Here is a 13,882-nt window from a genome sequence, read left to right on the forward strand (position 1 = left end):
CTGCGAGAAACTTCCGAGTGTCGTGTATCTTTTTCTGAGATATGTGAGCCGCGCACTTACTCGGAGAAAAGGCTGCTTGCACGACAAGAAGGAATGCAAGCAAGAAGTATTTTATACTGTCAACAACTGCAGGTGAGCACCATCTACTTCCGCCCGTAGCGGAAATGGACGTGTGAGCTAATTGTCTGCGTGTTTCAGGCTGGACGTGCTGCTTTTGAGGAGGTTCTGCAAGGCCACGGGATATGGTTGGGACTACCCAGACAGTCAATACAGAGACATCCCTCTCTGTTTCCCCGTCTTTATGTGCCATAAACTGATGATTATGGCCATTACTGATGACAACTTCCTGTTGAGCCCAGTTGGTATGTTTTTTAATTATTTATTATGTTGAAGAGGTTCATTTAGCCTACTGATGTGTATATATAAATGGTTGACTTATATAGGCTAGTAAGGTAAAGTTTTGTACCTGACAAGTTTCGGCAGAGGTGTCACCATAGACATCTTATAAGTAGACGCAGCATGGAGCGCTGCTGACGAGACGCGGGGCCGCCATCTTGGAGTGGTGATCCGCTCTACTCGGTGCAATTCATTTGACAGGAGGAATGAACTGTCAGCGCATTTAATTAATTGTAGCTCACTAAATACCACTGATTTTCACGTGCTTTTTTGTTTAAATTGTTTTTTTTCCATTTATATATTTATTTCAGGCAATGACATTAAGACATACTTGCCTACCCTCCCGAATTTTCCGGGAGACTCCCGAAATTCAGCGCCTCTCCCGAAAACCTCCCGGGACAAATATTCTCCCGAAAATCTCCCGATTTTCAGCCGGAGCTGGAGGCCACGCCCCCTCCAGCTCCATGCGGACCTGAGTGAGGACAGCCTTTTTTCACTACGGGAAGACAACAGGGTGACAAGAACTAAATCATCCAGACTAGAGATACATTGTATTATTATGTTTATCTTACCTAAAAATAAATAGATATTTATTAATAAAAAAAAAAAAAAAAAAAAAATATATTTTTACTATATTTTGCTAAAAACATCAAAATTAATTGTATTTTTATTTTTATTTTTTCTGACTCCTTATTACATCCAGCCATAGAATTTTACATTAAAATAAACATATTTGAAATAATTAATTTTAAATTATCATAACAATTCATTTAAAATGACCATATTTAATTATTAAAATAATTGCTTGTTAATCAACAACTTTTAGCATTTTATTCACTACATTTTGAAGCTCTCAGAAGCCAAGTTATGTTATATTCCTTAATATTTATTTATGCAAGTTTGAAGTATCAATTATCCAAACACAGTTTTGTTTGCATATTTTCAGGATATATATATATATATATATATATATATATATATATATATATATATATATATATATATAAATATATGTATATATATATGTATGAAATACTTGACTTGGTGAATTCTAGCTGTCAATATACTCCTCCCCTCTTAACCACGCCCCCCCCCCCCCCCACCTCCCGAAATCGGAGGTCTCAAGGTTGGCAAGTATGCATTAAGAAGTACACGTTGACAAAACATAATAATATAAATTAATATAGTGCATGATTGTCCAGTTTTGCCTGAAAGGGAGTGGGAAGAAGATAGTTTATTTAATCCCACCCCCAATTCTCCATTCAGTGATTATTCACATGAGTTTCACTCTTAATTTGTTCAAGAATTATAATACAGATGTTGTATCATGGTGGCATTACCACAGGTAACAATAATTTGTATCAACAATGTAGGAATAATGAATATACCAACAATGGTAATAGACAACATAGCAATAATGGTAAGGAAACATTGAGCACATGTTAACACTTTGAGACAGAGTACAGCATACTTGCCAACCCTCCCGGATTTTCCGGGAGACTCCCGAAATTCAGCGCCTCTCCCGAAAACCTCCCGGGACGAATTTTCTCCCGAAATTCAGGCGGAGCTGGAGGCCACGCCCCCTCCAGCTCCATGCGGACCTGAGTGACGTGTTGACAGCCTGTTCACACGTCCGCTTTCCCACAATATAAACAGCTAATGATCGAGGGCGAGTTCTTGGTTTCTTATGTGGGTTTATTGTTAGGCAGTTTCATTAACGTCCTCCCAGCGCGGTAACAACACACAACAACAGCAGTCAAGTTTTCGTCTGCCGTAAAGCAGTTCGTCTGCCGTAAACAGCAATGTTGTGACACTTTTAAACAGGACAATACTGCCATCTACTGTACATGCATATGTGACCCACCCATAATGTGTCACATTTTTGTGTTGATTTATTTATTTTATTTTGTCGTTTGAATTCGTTTTTGGAGCTGTCATTACACATTTATCAGTATTCACATTGGTCAGTAGGGGGCAGTAGGGCGTTTCTTCCCAATTGAATGCTATCACCTGCAGACCGGAAGTGTCTTGTCATTCTGATGAGCGCGACCAGTCTGTGAACAATTGAAACGTCCTGTGTGCTTTTTCCTCCTGTATAACAGGTTGGTTTTGGTGAATCAACTCACTGAATAATATCCATGTGATCTTTATAAGTTTAAGTACACATTCTGATGGTGGAGCCTAACTCTAAAGTGTTTGTGAGTTGTAGTTTGTATTTGTGAATGAATCCAGTGCACAGCTGCAGTAATCAATACAAAAAGGCGACGTGAGTACGCAATGTTTATTTAGGAACTTCTGATCCTAATTCAGACTCCCAAATTAGAGCTCCCGTTTCCTTATTGATTTTATAATGCATATTTGTATAATGTATGTGTTCTGAAATAGTGACAGAGAATAGAACAAGGATGGCCAATTCAACCCTTAACTCAACAATGAGTAGATGAGTGTTATGTGTGTGTATATGTGTAAATAAATGAACACTGAAATTCAAGTATTTATTTTATTTATTTATATATATACATATGTATATATATATATATATATATATATATATATGTAATAAAATATATATATATATATATATATAGCTAGAATTCACTGAAAGTCAAGTATTTTATATATATATATATCTTAACTACGCCCCCCACCCCCCACCTCCCGAAATCGGAGGTCTCAAGGTTGGCAAGTATGGAGTACAGCAGCAGGTTAAATTAAAGACCCTCATCTCTATATTTGAACAAGACACCATGTTTGTATAATAGTTTAAATCCATTAATAGTTCGGCATTGCTTGTGTTGTAAGTCCAGTTTGTTCCTTAGTTTTACTCCGCATACAGACACACAAAAACGTTTACGAGTGGTTTGAGCTCTCGGCAATAAGAAATATCCAAAGCCTCTCAAGTTATGAGCCTGCACTCGTCTTATAAAAAAACCTTGTAGATTAGGCGGCAATAATTTGTTAAATGCTTTATATAAGATTATTAATGTATTATATTTAACAAGGTCATCAAATTTGAGCAACTTTGATTGCATAATCAGATTATGAGTATGTTCTAAATAACCAACGTTGTGAATGATCCACTGCACCAGCTATGACAAAAGACACATGTTTTGGCGTGTTTTATTATTCATAGTTTGCTTAAAAGTAATAGAATATTCTTATATGCTATAAGTGACCAGACGTCCGAGATCAAAACTGGAAATATAATCCCAGAGAAGGGGGAAAAAAACATTCAGCTATTTTTAAATTGAAGAAACAATATGATTATATCCTCCATAAACAATGTATGAATACATTAGATATCTATCTATCTATAGACTGTATCTCTGTTGCTGCAGCAGCAGAGAGTTTATTCTGTCTTGACACTTTGTATTGATATTTTGTATTACATTCTTCCCTTAAATGATCATGTTTACATAATATTATATTATAATGATATTATATTATGTTATAATGTTTATGGAATATGATTTATCAAGTCTCAGTTCATAGCCGGGTGAACACATAGCCTAGTAGTTCAACAGTAATCCCCAAAATTACCCTATTCCAGGTGTCAGGAAAAGTGTGGCAGGGCCTTTTCCTGTTTATCACATATTTTGGACAAGCGGTAGAAAATGGATGGATTTCACAAAGGTGGGCTACACAAAATTGGGTTGGAAAGCTAGACTTTCTGGACTGTGGTCCTAACTTTTACCCCTGTTGGCTTTTACAATCTTTATCTTCATCATTTATTTCAACTTTATGTTGTTCCAGTATGACATTTTTAAATGTAATTAATTTAATTGACAAGCAATTCTATTATGGTCATGCAACACACTGATCTAATCTGATGTGCCCAAGCCAGATACCTCCCATTTTTTTCTTGGATGCTAGTTCATTAATGTCGGGGCTCAGGCTTTGAGCTGAGGCAACCTTCATTATCGAACGAAGGTGTTCATCAGTCAGACGTGTCCTGTGAGACGTTCTCGTCATCTTCATTGAGGAGAAAAGTTGCTCACATAGATAAGTGCTGTTGAACATGGAGAGCAATTGAGCAGCTTGGGTGCGGAGCTGAGGCATTGTGTCAGGGATGAATTGTGGAAACTGTGCGGCGCCAATAGCATCATACTTTTGACTTCAGGGAGTCATCACACTGGATTTCAATCAGCTCCATTTGAAGGTTAATTGGTGCTTTTTCCACATCAACTGCGAATGGATTACTAAGCAGTTCAAATCTAAATTTCTGACTATCAAAGTCGCCAAATCGCCGGCTTAACTCAGCGCCGAGTACACTCAGTTTTTCAGCAAACTGTGCGCACACGGCAGTAGAGAATACTTGCCAACCCTCCCGAATTTCCCAGGAATTGCCCCTCCCGAAAATCTCCCGGGGCAACCATTCTCTCGTATTCCACCCGGAACACAGTCTTGGGGGCGTGCCTTAAAGGCACAGCCTTTAACGTCCTCTACAAGCTGTCGTCACGTCCGCTTTTCCTCCATTTTAACAACGTGCCGGCCCAGTCACGAGATATGTGCGGCTTCTGTACGCACACACACGTGAATGCAACGCATACTTGATCAACAGCCATACAGGTTACACTGACGGTGGCCGTATAAAGAACTTTAACACTGTTACAAATATGCGCCACACTGTGAACCCACACCAAACAAGAATGAGAAACACATTTCGGGAGAACATCCGCACCGTAACACAACATAAACACAACAGAACAAATACCCAGAACCCCTTGCAGCACTAACTCTTCCGGGACACTACAATATACACCCCCCTCCCCCTCAATATCCTCATGCTCTCTCAGGGAGAGCATGTCCCAAATTCTAAGCTACTGTTTTGAGGCATGTTAAAAAAAAAAAAATGCACTTTGTGACTTCAATAATAAATATGGCAGTGCCATGTTGGCATTTTTTTTCCATAACTTGAGTAGATTTATTTTGGAAAACCTTGTTACATTGTTTAATGCATCCAGCGGGGCATCACAACAAAATTAGGCATAATAATGTGTTAATTCCACGACTGTTTATATCGGTATCGGTTGATATCAGAATCGGTAATTAAGAGTTGGACAATATCGGCAAAATAGCCATTATCGGACATCTCTAGTATGTACTACGGTTTTAAAGTCCCTACTTTGGTTTGTTTCAACACAACGCATACTTGATCAACAGCCATACAGGTTACTCTGAGGGTGGCCGTATAAACAACTTTAACACTGTTACAAATATGTGCCACTGTGAACCCACACCAAACAAGAATGACAAACACATTTCGGGAGAACATCCGCACCGTAACACAACATAAACAAAACAGAACAAATACCCAGAACCCCTTGCAGCACTAACTCTTCCGGGACGCTACAAAATACACCCCCCCGCTACCACCAACCCCCAATCTCATGAAATCATTATTTCAGAATAATTACATCTAAACACTGAAGTAAGCAGTAAATACTACAAAGTAAATAGCTTCAACACATACAGTATAATAATAACACAATCAACATAAAATAGACAAAATAAAAGAGAATGTGGTATGAGATGTTTTTGAAGTTGTAGTATGAGAAACTAAATCCTATAACACAAAGCTGAGATGTAGGCTGTTTTTCTTTGAAAGATGTACAACCTCTTGTCATGTTGGTTTACAAAATGCAAAATACATAACATTGTAATTTTTCAGAATGCGGCCCCCTGCTTTAGTGCCTGAGGGTGGCCGTATAAACAACTTTAACACTGTTACAAATATGCGCCACACTGAACCCACACCAAACAAGAATGACAAACACATTTCGGGAGAACATCCGCACCGTAACACAACATAAACACAACAGAACAAATATCCAGAACCCCTTGCATCACTAACTCTTAAGTAAATAGCTCCAACACATACAGTATCATAATAACACAATCAACAAGTGTAAATCAACATAAAATAGACAAAATAAAAGAGAATGTGGTATGAGATGTTTTTGAAGTTGTAATATGAGAAACTAAATCCTATAACACAAAGCTGAGATGTAGGCTGTTTTTCTTTGAAAGATGTAAAACTTCTTGTCATGTTGGTTTACAAAATGCAAAATACATAACATTGGAATTTTTCAGAATGCGGCCCCCTGCTTTAGTGCCTGAGGGTGGCCGTATAAACAACTTTAACACTGTTACAAATATGCGCCACACTGTGAACCCACACCAAACAAGAATGACAAACACATTTCGGGAGAACATCCGCACCGTAACACAACATAAACACAACAGAACAAATACCCAGAACCCCTTGCAGCACTAAATCTGATGTTGATACAAACACGTTACTTTGTTCATCATCCACCACATCCAGGGCTTTCATCACACTATGTTCTCCCCCTTCAGGTCTGCGTTGTGTGCGTCAGAGCATCAGAACCCAGCAACCAGTGGATGAGCTGAAAAAAGGTCCTTTTATGCTCCAAGTTCAAGTCCTGCTGTACAGACCCGTTGATGCAGGCGTGGAAGTGGATGTCTGTCTGTCGGCTTTTTCACGACACAACAGTCTTGTGTGGGAGAGCGTCGTCACACTGCTGTCCCAAACCAAGGTGCCACGGGCCGTCAAAGGTGCAGCCCAGAAGGAATATGAGGGTGAGCATGAAAGTTCCTTATTAAATGGTTCCTAACAACATAGGGTTGGGAATGAAATAAAATAAACTTGAATAGTTTCTAAATGTTGCACTTTCCATTTTGACAGAAAAAAATACATGTTCTGCATTCAATTTTATATCTTTTAAATGTTATCTATAGGGATGTCCGATAATGGCTTTTTGCCGATATCCGATATTCCGATATTGTCCAACTCTTTAATTACCGATACCGATATATACAGTCGTGGAATTAACACATTATTTTGCCTAATTTGGACAACCAGGTATGGTGAAGATAAGGTCCTTTTTAAAAGAAATTAATAAAATAAAATAAGATAAATAAATTAAAAACATTTTCTTGAATAAAGAAGAAAGTAAAACAATATAAAAACAGTTACATAGAAACTAGTAATGAATGAAAATGAGTAAAATTAACTGTTAAAGGTTAGTACTATTAGTGGACCAGCTTATGTGTGCTTACGGACTGTATCCCTTGCAGACTGTATTGATATATATTGATATATAATGTAGGAACCAGAATATTAATAACAGAAAGAAACAACCCTTTTGTGTGAATGAGTGTGAATGAGTGAGGGAGGTTTTTTTGGGTTTGTGCAATAATTGTAAGTGTATCTTGTGTTTTTTATGTTGATTGAATAAAAAATAAAAAACCGATACCGATAATAAAAAAAAAACGATACCGATAATTTCCAATATTACATTTTAAAGCACTTATCAGACATCTCTAGTTATCTAATATTGCAACAAATGTTAAATTGTATATTTAACTTTTTTTTTTTGTTAAAATCATTATTTTAATGCTTTTCATTTATATTTTTTATTTTCATTAGGGCTTTCAATGTTAACACATGTGATTACTAAACAATTTTTATGGTGTTATAATAAATGGAAAAATATTAATCACGGTGTTTGTTTAGACCGGCATCACACACCAGTGAGATGATATCCAATCCAATCCACTTTATTTATATAGCACATTTAAACAACCGAAAAGTTTACAAAGTGCTGCACAACAATATTAAAAACAATATTCAAATATTATCCTTAGCTCCACCAATGACTGAATAAAATAAAAATAAAAATAAATATAAAACCAATATAAAAACAATCAATCAATCAATTAAATGTTTATTTATATAGCCCTAAATCACAAGTGTCTCAAAGGGCTGCACAAGCCTCAACGACATCCTCGGTTCAGAGCCCACATAAGGGCAAGGAAAAACTCACAACCCATTGGGATGTCAATGTGAATGACTATGAGAAACCTTGGAGAGGACCGCAGATGTGGGTGACCCCCACTAGTGGGTCTAGCATAAAGTTAAAGTTAAAGTACCAATGATTGTCACACACACACTAGGTGTGGTGAAATTTGTCCTCTGCATTTGACCCATCCCCTTGTTCACCCCCTGGGAGGTGAGGGGAGCAGTGGGCAGCAGCAGTTCCGCGCCCGGGAATCATTTTTGGTGATTTAACCCCCAATTCCAACCCTTGATGCTGAGTGCCAAGCAGTGAGGTAATGGGTCCCATTTTTAATAGTCTTTGGTATGACTCGGCCGGGGTTTGAACTCACAACCTACCGATCTCAGGGCGGACACTCTAACCACTAGGCCACTGAGTAGTATATAATATTGTGAAAGTCCAGTCCACAGTGGATCTAACATAATAGTGAGAGTCCAGTCCATAGTGGATCTAACATAATAGTGAGAGTCCAGTCCATAGTGGATCTAACATAATAGTGAGAGTCCAGTCCATAGTGGATCTAACATAATAGTGAGAGTCCAGTCCATAGTGGATCTAACATAATAGTGAGAGTCCAGTCTATAGTGGATCTAACATAATAGTGAGAGTCCAGTCTATAGTGGATCTAACATAATAGTTTGAGAGTCCAGTCCATAGTGGATCTAACATAATAGTGAGAGTCCAGTCCATAGTGGATCTAACATAATAGTGTGAGAGTCCAGTCTATAGTGGATCTAACATAATAGTGAGAGTCCAGTCCATAGTGGATCTAACATAATAGTGAGAGTCCAGTCCATAGTGGATCTAACATAATAGTGAGAGTCCAGTCCATAGTGGATCTAACATAATAGTGTGAGAGTCCAGTCTATAGTGGATCTAACATAATAGTGAGAGTCCAGTCTATAGTGGATCTAACATAATAGTTTGAGAGTCCAGTCCATAGTGGATCTAACATAATAGTGAGAGTCCAGTCCATAGTGGATCTAACATAATAGTGTGAGAGTCCAGTCTATAGTGGATCTAACATAATAGTGAGAGTCCAGTCCATAGTGGATCTAACATAATAGTGAGAGTCCAGTCCATAGTGGATCTAACATAATAGTGTGAGAGTCCAGTCCATAGTGGATCTAACATAATAGTGAGAGTCCAGTCCATAGTGGATCTAACATAATAGTGAGAGTCCAGTCCATAGTGGATCTAACATAATAGTTTGAGAGTCCAGTCCATAGTGGATCTAACATAATAGTGAGAGTCCAGTCCATAGTGGATCTAACATAATAGTGTGAGAGTCCAGTCTACAGTGGATCTAACATAAGTGTGAGAGTCCAGTCCATAGTGGATCTAACATAATAGTGAGAGTCCAGTCCATAGTGGATCTAACATAATAGTGTGAGAGTCCAGTCCATAGTGGATCTAACATAATAGCGAGAGTCCAGTCCATAGTGGATCTAACATAATAGTGAGAATCCAGTCCATAGTGGATCTAACATAATAGTGTGAGAGTCCAGTCCATAGTGGATCTAACATAATAGTGAGAGTCCAGTCCATAGTGGATCTAACATAATAGTGAGAGTCCAGTCCATAGTGGATCTAACATAATAGTGAGAGTCCAGTCCATAGTGGATCTAACATAATAGTGTGAGAGTCCAGTCCATAGTGGATCTAACATAATAGTGAGAGTACAGTCCATAGGGGATCTAACATAATATTGTGAGAGTCCAGTCCATAGTGGATCTAACATAATAGTGTGAGAGTCCAGTCAATAGTGGATCTAACATAATAGTGTGAGAGTCCAGTCCATAGTGGATCTAACATAATAGTGAGAGTCCAGTCCATAGTGGATCTAACATAATTGTGAGAGTCCAGTCCATAGTGGATCTAACATAATAGTGAGAGTCCAGTCCATAGTGGATCTAACATAATAGTGAGAGTCCAGTCCATAGTGGATCTAATATAGTAGTGTGAGAATCCAGTCCATAGTGGATCTAACATAATATTGTGAATGTCCAGGCCATAGTGGATCCAACATAATAGTGAGAGTCCAGTCCATAGTGGATCTAACATAATATTGTGAAAGTCCAGTCCATAGTGGATCTAACACAATAGTGAGAGTCCAGTCCATAGTGGATCTAATATAGTAGTGTGAGAATCCAGTCCATAGTGGATCTAACATAATATTGTGAGAGTCCAGTCCATAGTGGATCTAACATAATAGTGAGAGTCCAGACCATACAATACAAAAAAAAACATTATATGAAAATATATTATATATATAATAATATATAATATATATAATATAACAGAACTTTGTTGTAGAAAGTTCTGCAGAACAGTGACATTGTATCAAATAAGTGGATATTTTTTTATCCTTTTGCCTTTACTTTTTGCCGCGTTTGTTGCATCTCTGTTGCACTTGCTCTATTTTAAAAGTTGTCGTTCTGCAGAATATTGATATTACATGGAGATCTCAGGCTTGTCGCTGCCCCGCCCACTGTGCCCCCGTCCCTCGTCTGCACGAAGCAGCGCTTCCTATTGTTACTGTAGTGTTTAGTTCATCTATTAATGACCAAACTTTGTTTTTGCTAATCAGTGTGCAACATTAGGCAACATTAACAGCAGCTGCACACACGGATTACCTGATTGCTTCTTAGTTTTGCTTATGTCGACAACCGCTTATTTTGACACCAGTTATCCAGCCTGGCAATGTCTAGTGAACCATGTACGACAACTAAAGACTGATTTGATCTACCTTTTGTGTGTCGTTGTGTTGGCAGGTGAAGGTCATGAAGTCGTGCTCGCGGATGCAAAGCAAGTGGATCTCAGAGTTCCACTGAGCACAGGCCCGCCGTGTCCGTGGTCCTTCTTTGACTGTTGGGTCGTCTTTCTGCCAGCTTCCCTCTTTGGCTTAAATCTGCGTCCCGTTTCGAGTCTGTGGATGTTGTCTGTCTGCCTGGCGGAAGTAGAGAAGCACAATGGTGACTCTTCTTCAGAACTCCAATGTCATTTTATTCCGTAAAAAATAACGTGCATGTTTACTTCGCCAGGGGTTGGAGACGTCACATCTCCAGTCAACGTCGCGGTCCAGTGGAAGGACCCTTTGCTGGCTCCGAGCAGAGTGGAACTTTTGTTTTGGAAGTGTCCAACACAAGACCTCGTCTTTCAAATGCGGCAACACAGCGGTCGCAGCAAGTGTCACTTAATGGGAAAGATATCAAGGACTTAACAAGAATGAGGTATGTTAACAATTATCGTATGGCCAAATATTGCAGGTAACAAACTAGAACGTTTGCCCGGAATCAATACCCAAACAAAGAACCACATGTGTTGGTGACTTAGTCTGTCAGCTTCAAACACTGATGACATCTATAAAACAGACAAAGAAGCAAGGAGTTAAACAGAGACAGAATTCAATTTGGCTCAATGAGGAGAAACGCATAGATCTGTACCCTTGTAACAGTGTTCCACGCTCCTGGCGAAAGATTGTACGCCTCCTCTTTTATTTGGACTTTCCCTGATTATATGGCAACAGCTGTTTCTAAGGGAGGGGGGTCGAAAACAGCCGTCGCCTTTGGTTACAAAACAGTTCAAAGAAAAGGTGCCTGGAGGGGGGTGGGGGGGTCAGGTCCTGTTTCCTCTCCACTTTGCAGATCTCGGGTCAAGACAAAATCTTTCCTTTCTTTAGTTTATTTTGAACATGAACACACTTGCATCATAATACATCACACAATTTCATATCAGTTCATTTTACATCATGCCCGAAAAGGAGTAGGAAGAAGCAAAGCTTATTTAATCCTACCCCTTTCCCACTTCAAAGCGTTTACAAATATATAGAATCATTTACTGACCTTTTTATATAATAAAATAACATCTATGAATTAGTATACAACAGTTTTGTAATATGTAATTAATTAATTAATTCAGTCATTATTAACTTACTGAGATGAAGAAGATCTTATTTTCAATTAGGTTGGAAGTATTTCTCATAATTCTTCTTCTTTGTACTCTGTAAGCACTATTATTTTGAACAACCTCTTAAACTGGATCATATCAGTACAATTTTTAACTTCTTTACTTAATCTTCCTGTGGATTACAATAAACAAGACAAGAAGCAAGGAATCAAACAGAGACAGAATTAAATTTGTCTCAGTGAGGAGAAACGCGTACATCTGTAACCTTGTACGGTGTTCCACACTCCTGACGAAAGATTGTATGCCTCCTCTTTTATTTGGACTTTTCCTGATTACATGGCAACAGCTGTTTCTAAGGGAGGGGGGTCGTAAACAGCCGTCGCCTTTGGTTACAAAACAGTTCAAAGAAAAGGTCGTAAAACAGTTCAAAGAAGAGGTCCCTAGAGGGGAGTCAGGTCCTGCTTCCTCTCCGCTTTGTTGATCTCGGGTCAAGACAAAATCTTCCTGTGGATTACAATACATCAAAGAAACCGAGACATTCATGTCGCTTCCCATCCTACACCGTGGAGTTTTACAAGCTCTTTGATTGGTAAGATCAAAGACAAGCTTTTGTCTGCTCGCCGGGAACTCATTGAAACACAAAGTTTTGCGATAACTTTGATACAATTATTCTGACATAGTCTTAGAGCTTTTTTATTGCGTGAGACTGCAAAATGAGCCACCATTGGGTTACGGAAAGTCGTAAATCCCAGCACTTTGATAAAGGAGGTGAGAGACTATTGCGTCAAAACAAAAAACAAAAACATTCTTTCATGGCCTCTGCGCTCGCACAGGCTTCTTTGTGCGTGCGTGAACTCTGCTTGCGCTGTTGATGTGTCTTTTTCTACACGTGACACACCCATTACGTCGATGGCGAGTGTCGGAGGCAGATATTTACATATATCCGAATTTAAGTGTTACTTCTTTTATTTCATAGTCATATTTGAAAACAGCTCGTGTTTTCCATTTCTTCTCTTTCTGTTTGTCTGCAAGTAAACTGTGTGTGTTAACCTTGATCTTTGGAATGTGTTTTGACTAGAGAGATAATGTGCATGTGTTTTGACTAGAGAGATGGAAGAGGGGAGAGGGTTTTGGGTCGGGAAGACAGACCATTTTAGCGGGACGAGCCGAATGTTCTATGCTGTCTCTGTCAATGTATATATGCAAAGCTTTGCAAATATATTACAAAATACCTATTCTGTCTCTGGTGGTTTTTCAACTCAGCTTTAAGTGTCGTAAAGAGCTTGGGAGCGACTTGTGACTTGAATTCCCTGGGAGGAACAACTGGTCCAAACGCAACACGAGCTAGCGGTCGATGGCGGTGGGTGTGTCAGTCCATCGCCAGCCAGGCATTAAAAAAACAGTCCTAAAAATTAGCAATTATCAATCTTCACCAAGACGTCACTTTTGTCACGGAACTCTCTAATAACTAAAGTTCCTTGGGTGAATAATGTAAACTCACTACATCGGTATGTTTTAATGCTTTCATGGCGAGTTTACTGACAGATATAAGTAAGAACTAGAGATGTTCGAAAATGGCTTTTTTGCCGATATCCGATATTCCGATATTGTCCAACTCTTAATTACCGATTCCGATATCAACCGATACCGATATATACAGTCGTGGAATGAACACATTATTATGCCTAATTTTGTTGTGATGCCCCGCTGGATGC

At 38.7% G+C, this 13,882-nt stretch overlaps 1 protein-coding gene and 1 long non-coding RNA gene across 4 annotated transcripts in view; one reads left to right on the forward strand and one right to left on the reverse strand.

Moving 5' to 3' along the window:
* LOC133623050 (uncharacterized) overlaps positions 1-13,882 on the forward strand; it is a 35,501-nt gene that overhangs the window by 669 nt on the left and 20,950 nt on the right. For 2 of the 3 annotated variants that reach the window (XR_009817842.2, XM_061985978.2), the window contains exons 1-5: positions 1-132; positions 199-362; positions 6,757-6,999; positions 11,033-11,233; positions 11,303-11,491. The exon at positions 1-132 is cut by the window's left edge and continues 669 nt beyond it. Coding sequence is in view for 2 of the 3 variants with exons in the window: in XM_061985978.2 (XP_061841962.1) it covers positions 1-132; positions 199-362; positions 6,757-6,999; positions 11,033-11,233; positions 11,303-11,481 (919 nt within the window). In the remaining variant the exon portion in view is untranslated. Of the gene's footprint in view, positions 133-198; positions 363-6,756; positions 7,000-11,032; positions 11,234-11,302; positions 11,802-13,882 lie in introns of those variants that run through there. The other variant, XM_061985977.2, reaches the window with a different exon arrangement.
* The window catches only part of LOC133623051 (uncharacterized), a 38,216-nt gene continuing 35,131 nt past the window's right edge, over positions 10,798-13,882 (reverse strand). The window contains exons 4-5 of the long non-coding RNA XR_009817843.2: positions 11,295-11,453; positions 10,798-11,208 (exon numbers count right to left, since the gene is read on the reverse strand). This is a non-coding gene — a long non-coding RNA (uncharacterized lncRNA). The remainder of the gene's footprint in view (positions 11,209-11,294; positions 11,454-13,882) is intronic.

The sequence above is a fragment of the Nerophis lumbriciformis genome, linkage group LG12 (assembly GCF_033978685.3).
Source record: "Nerophis lumbriciformis linkage group LG12, RoL_Nlum_v2.1, whole genome shotgun sequence".
Taxonomy (NCBI): Eukaryota; Metazoa; Chordata; class Actinopteri; order Syngnathiformes; family Syngnathidae; genus Nerophis; species Nerophis lumbriciformis.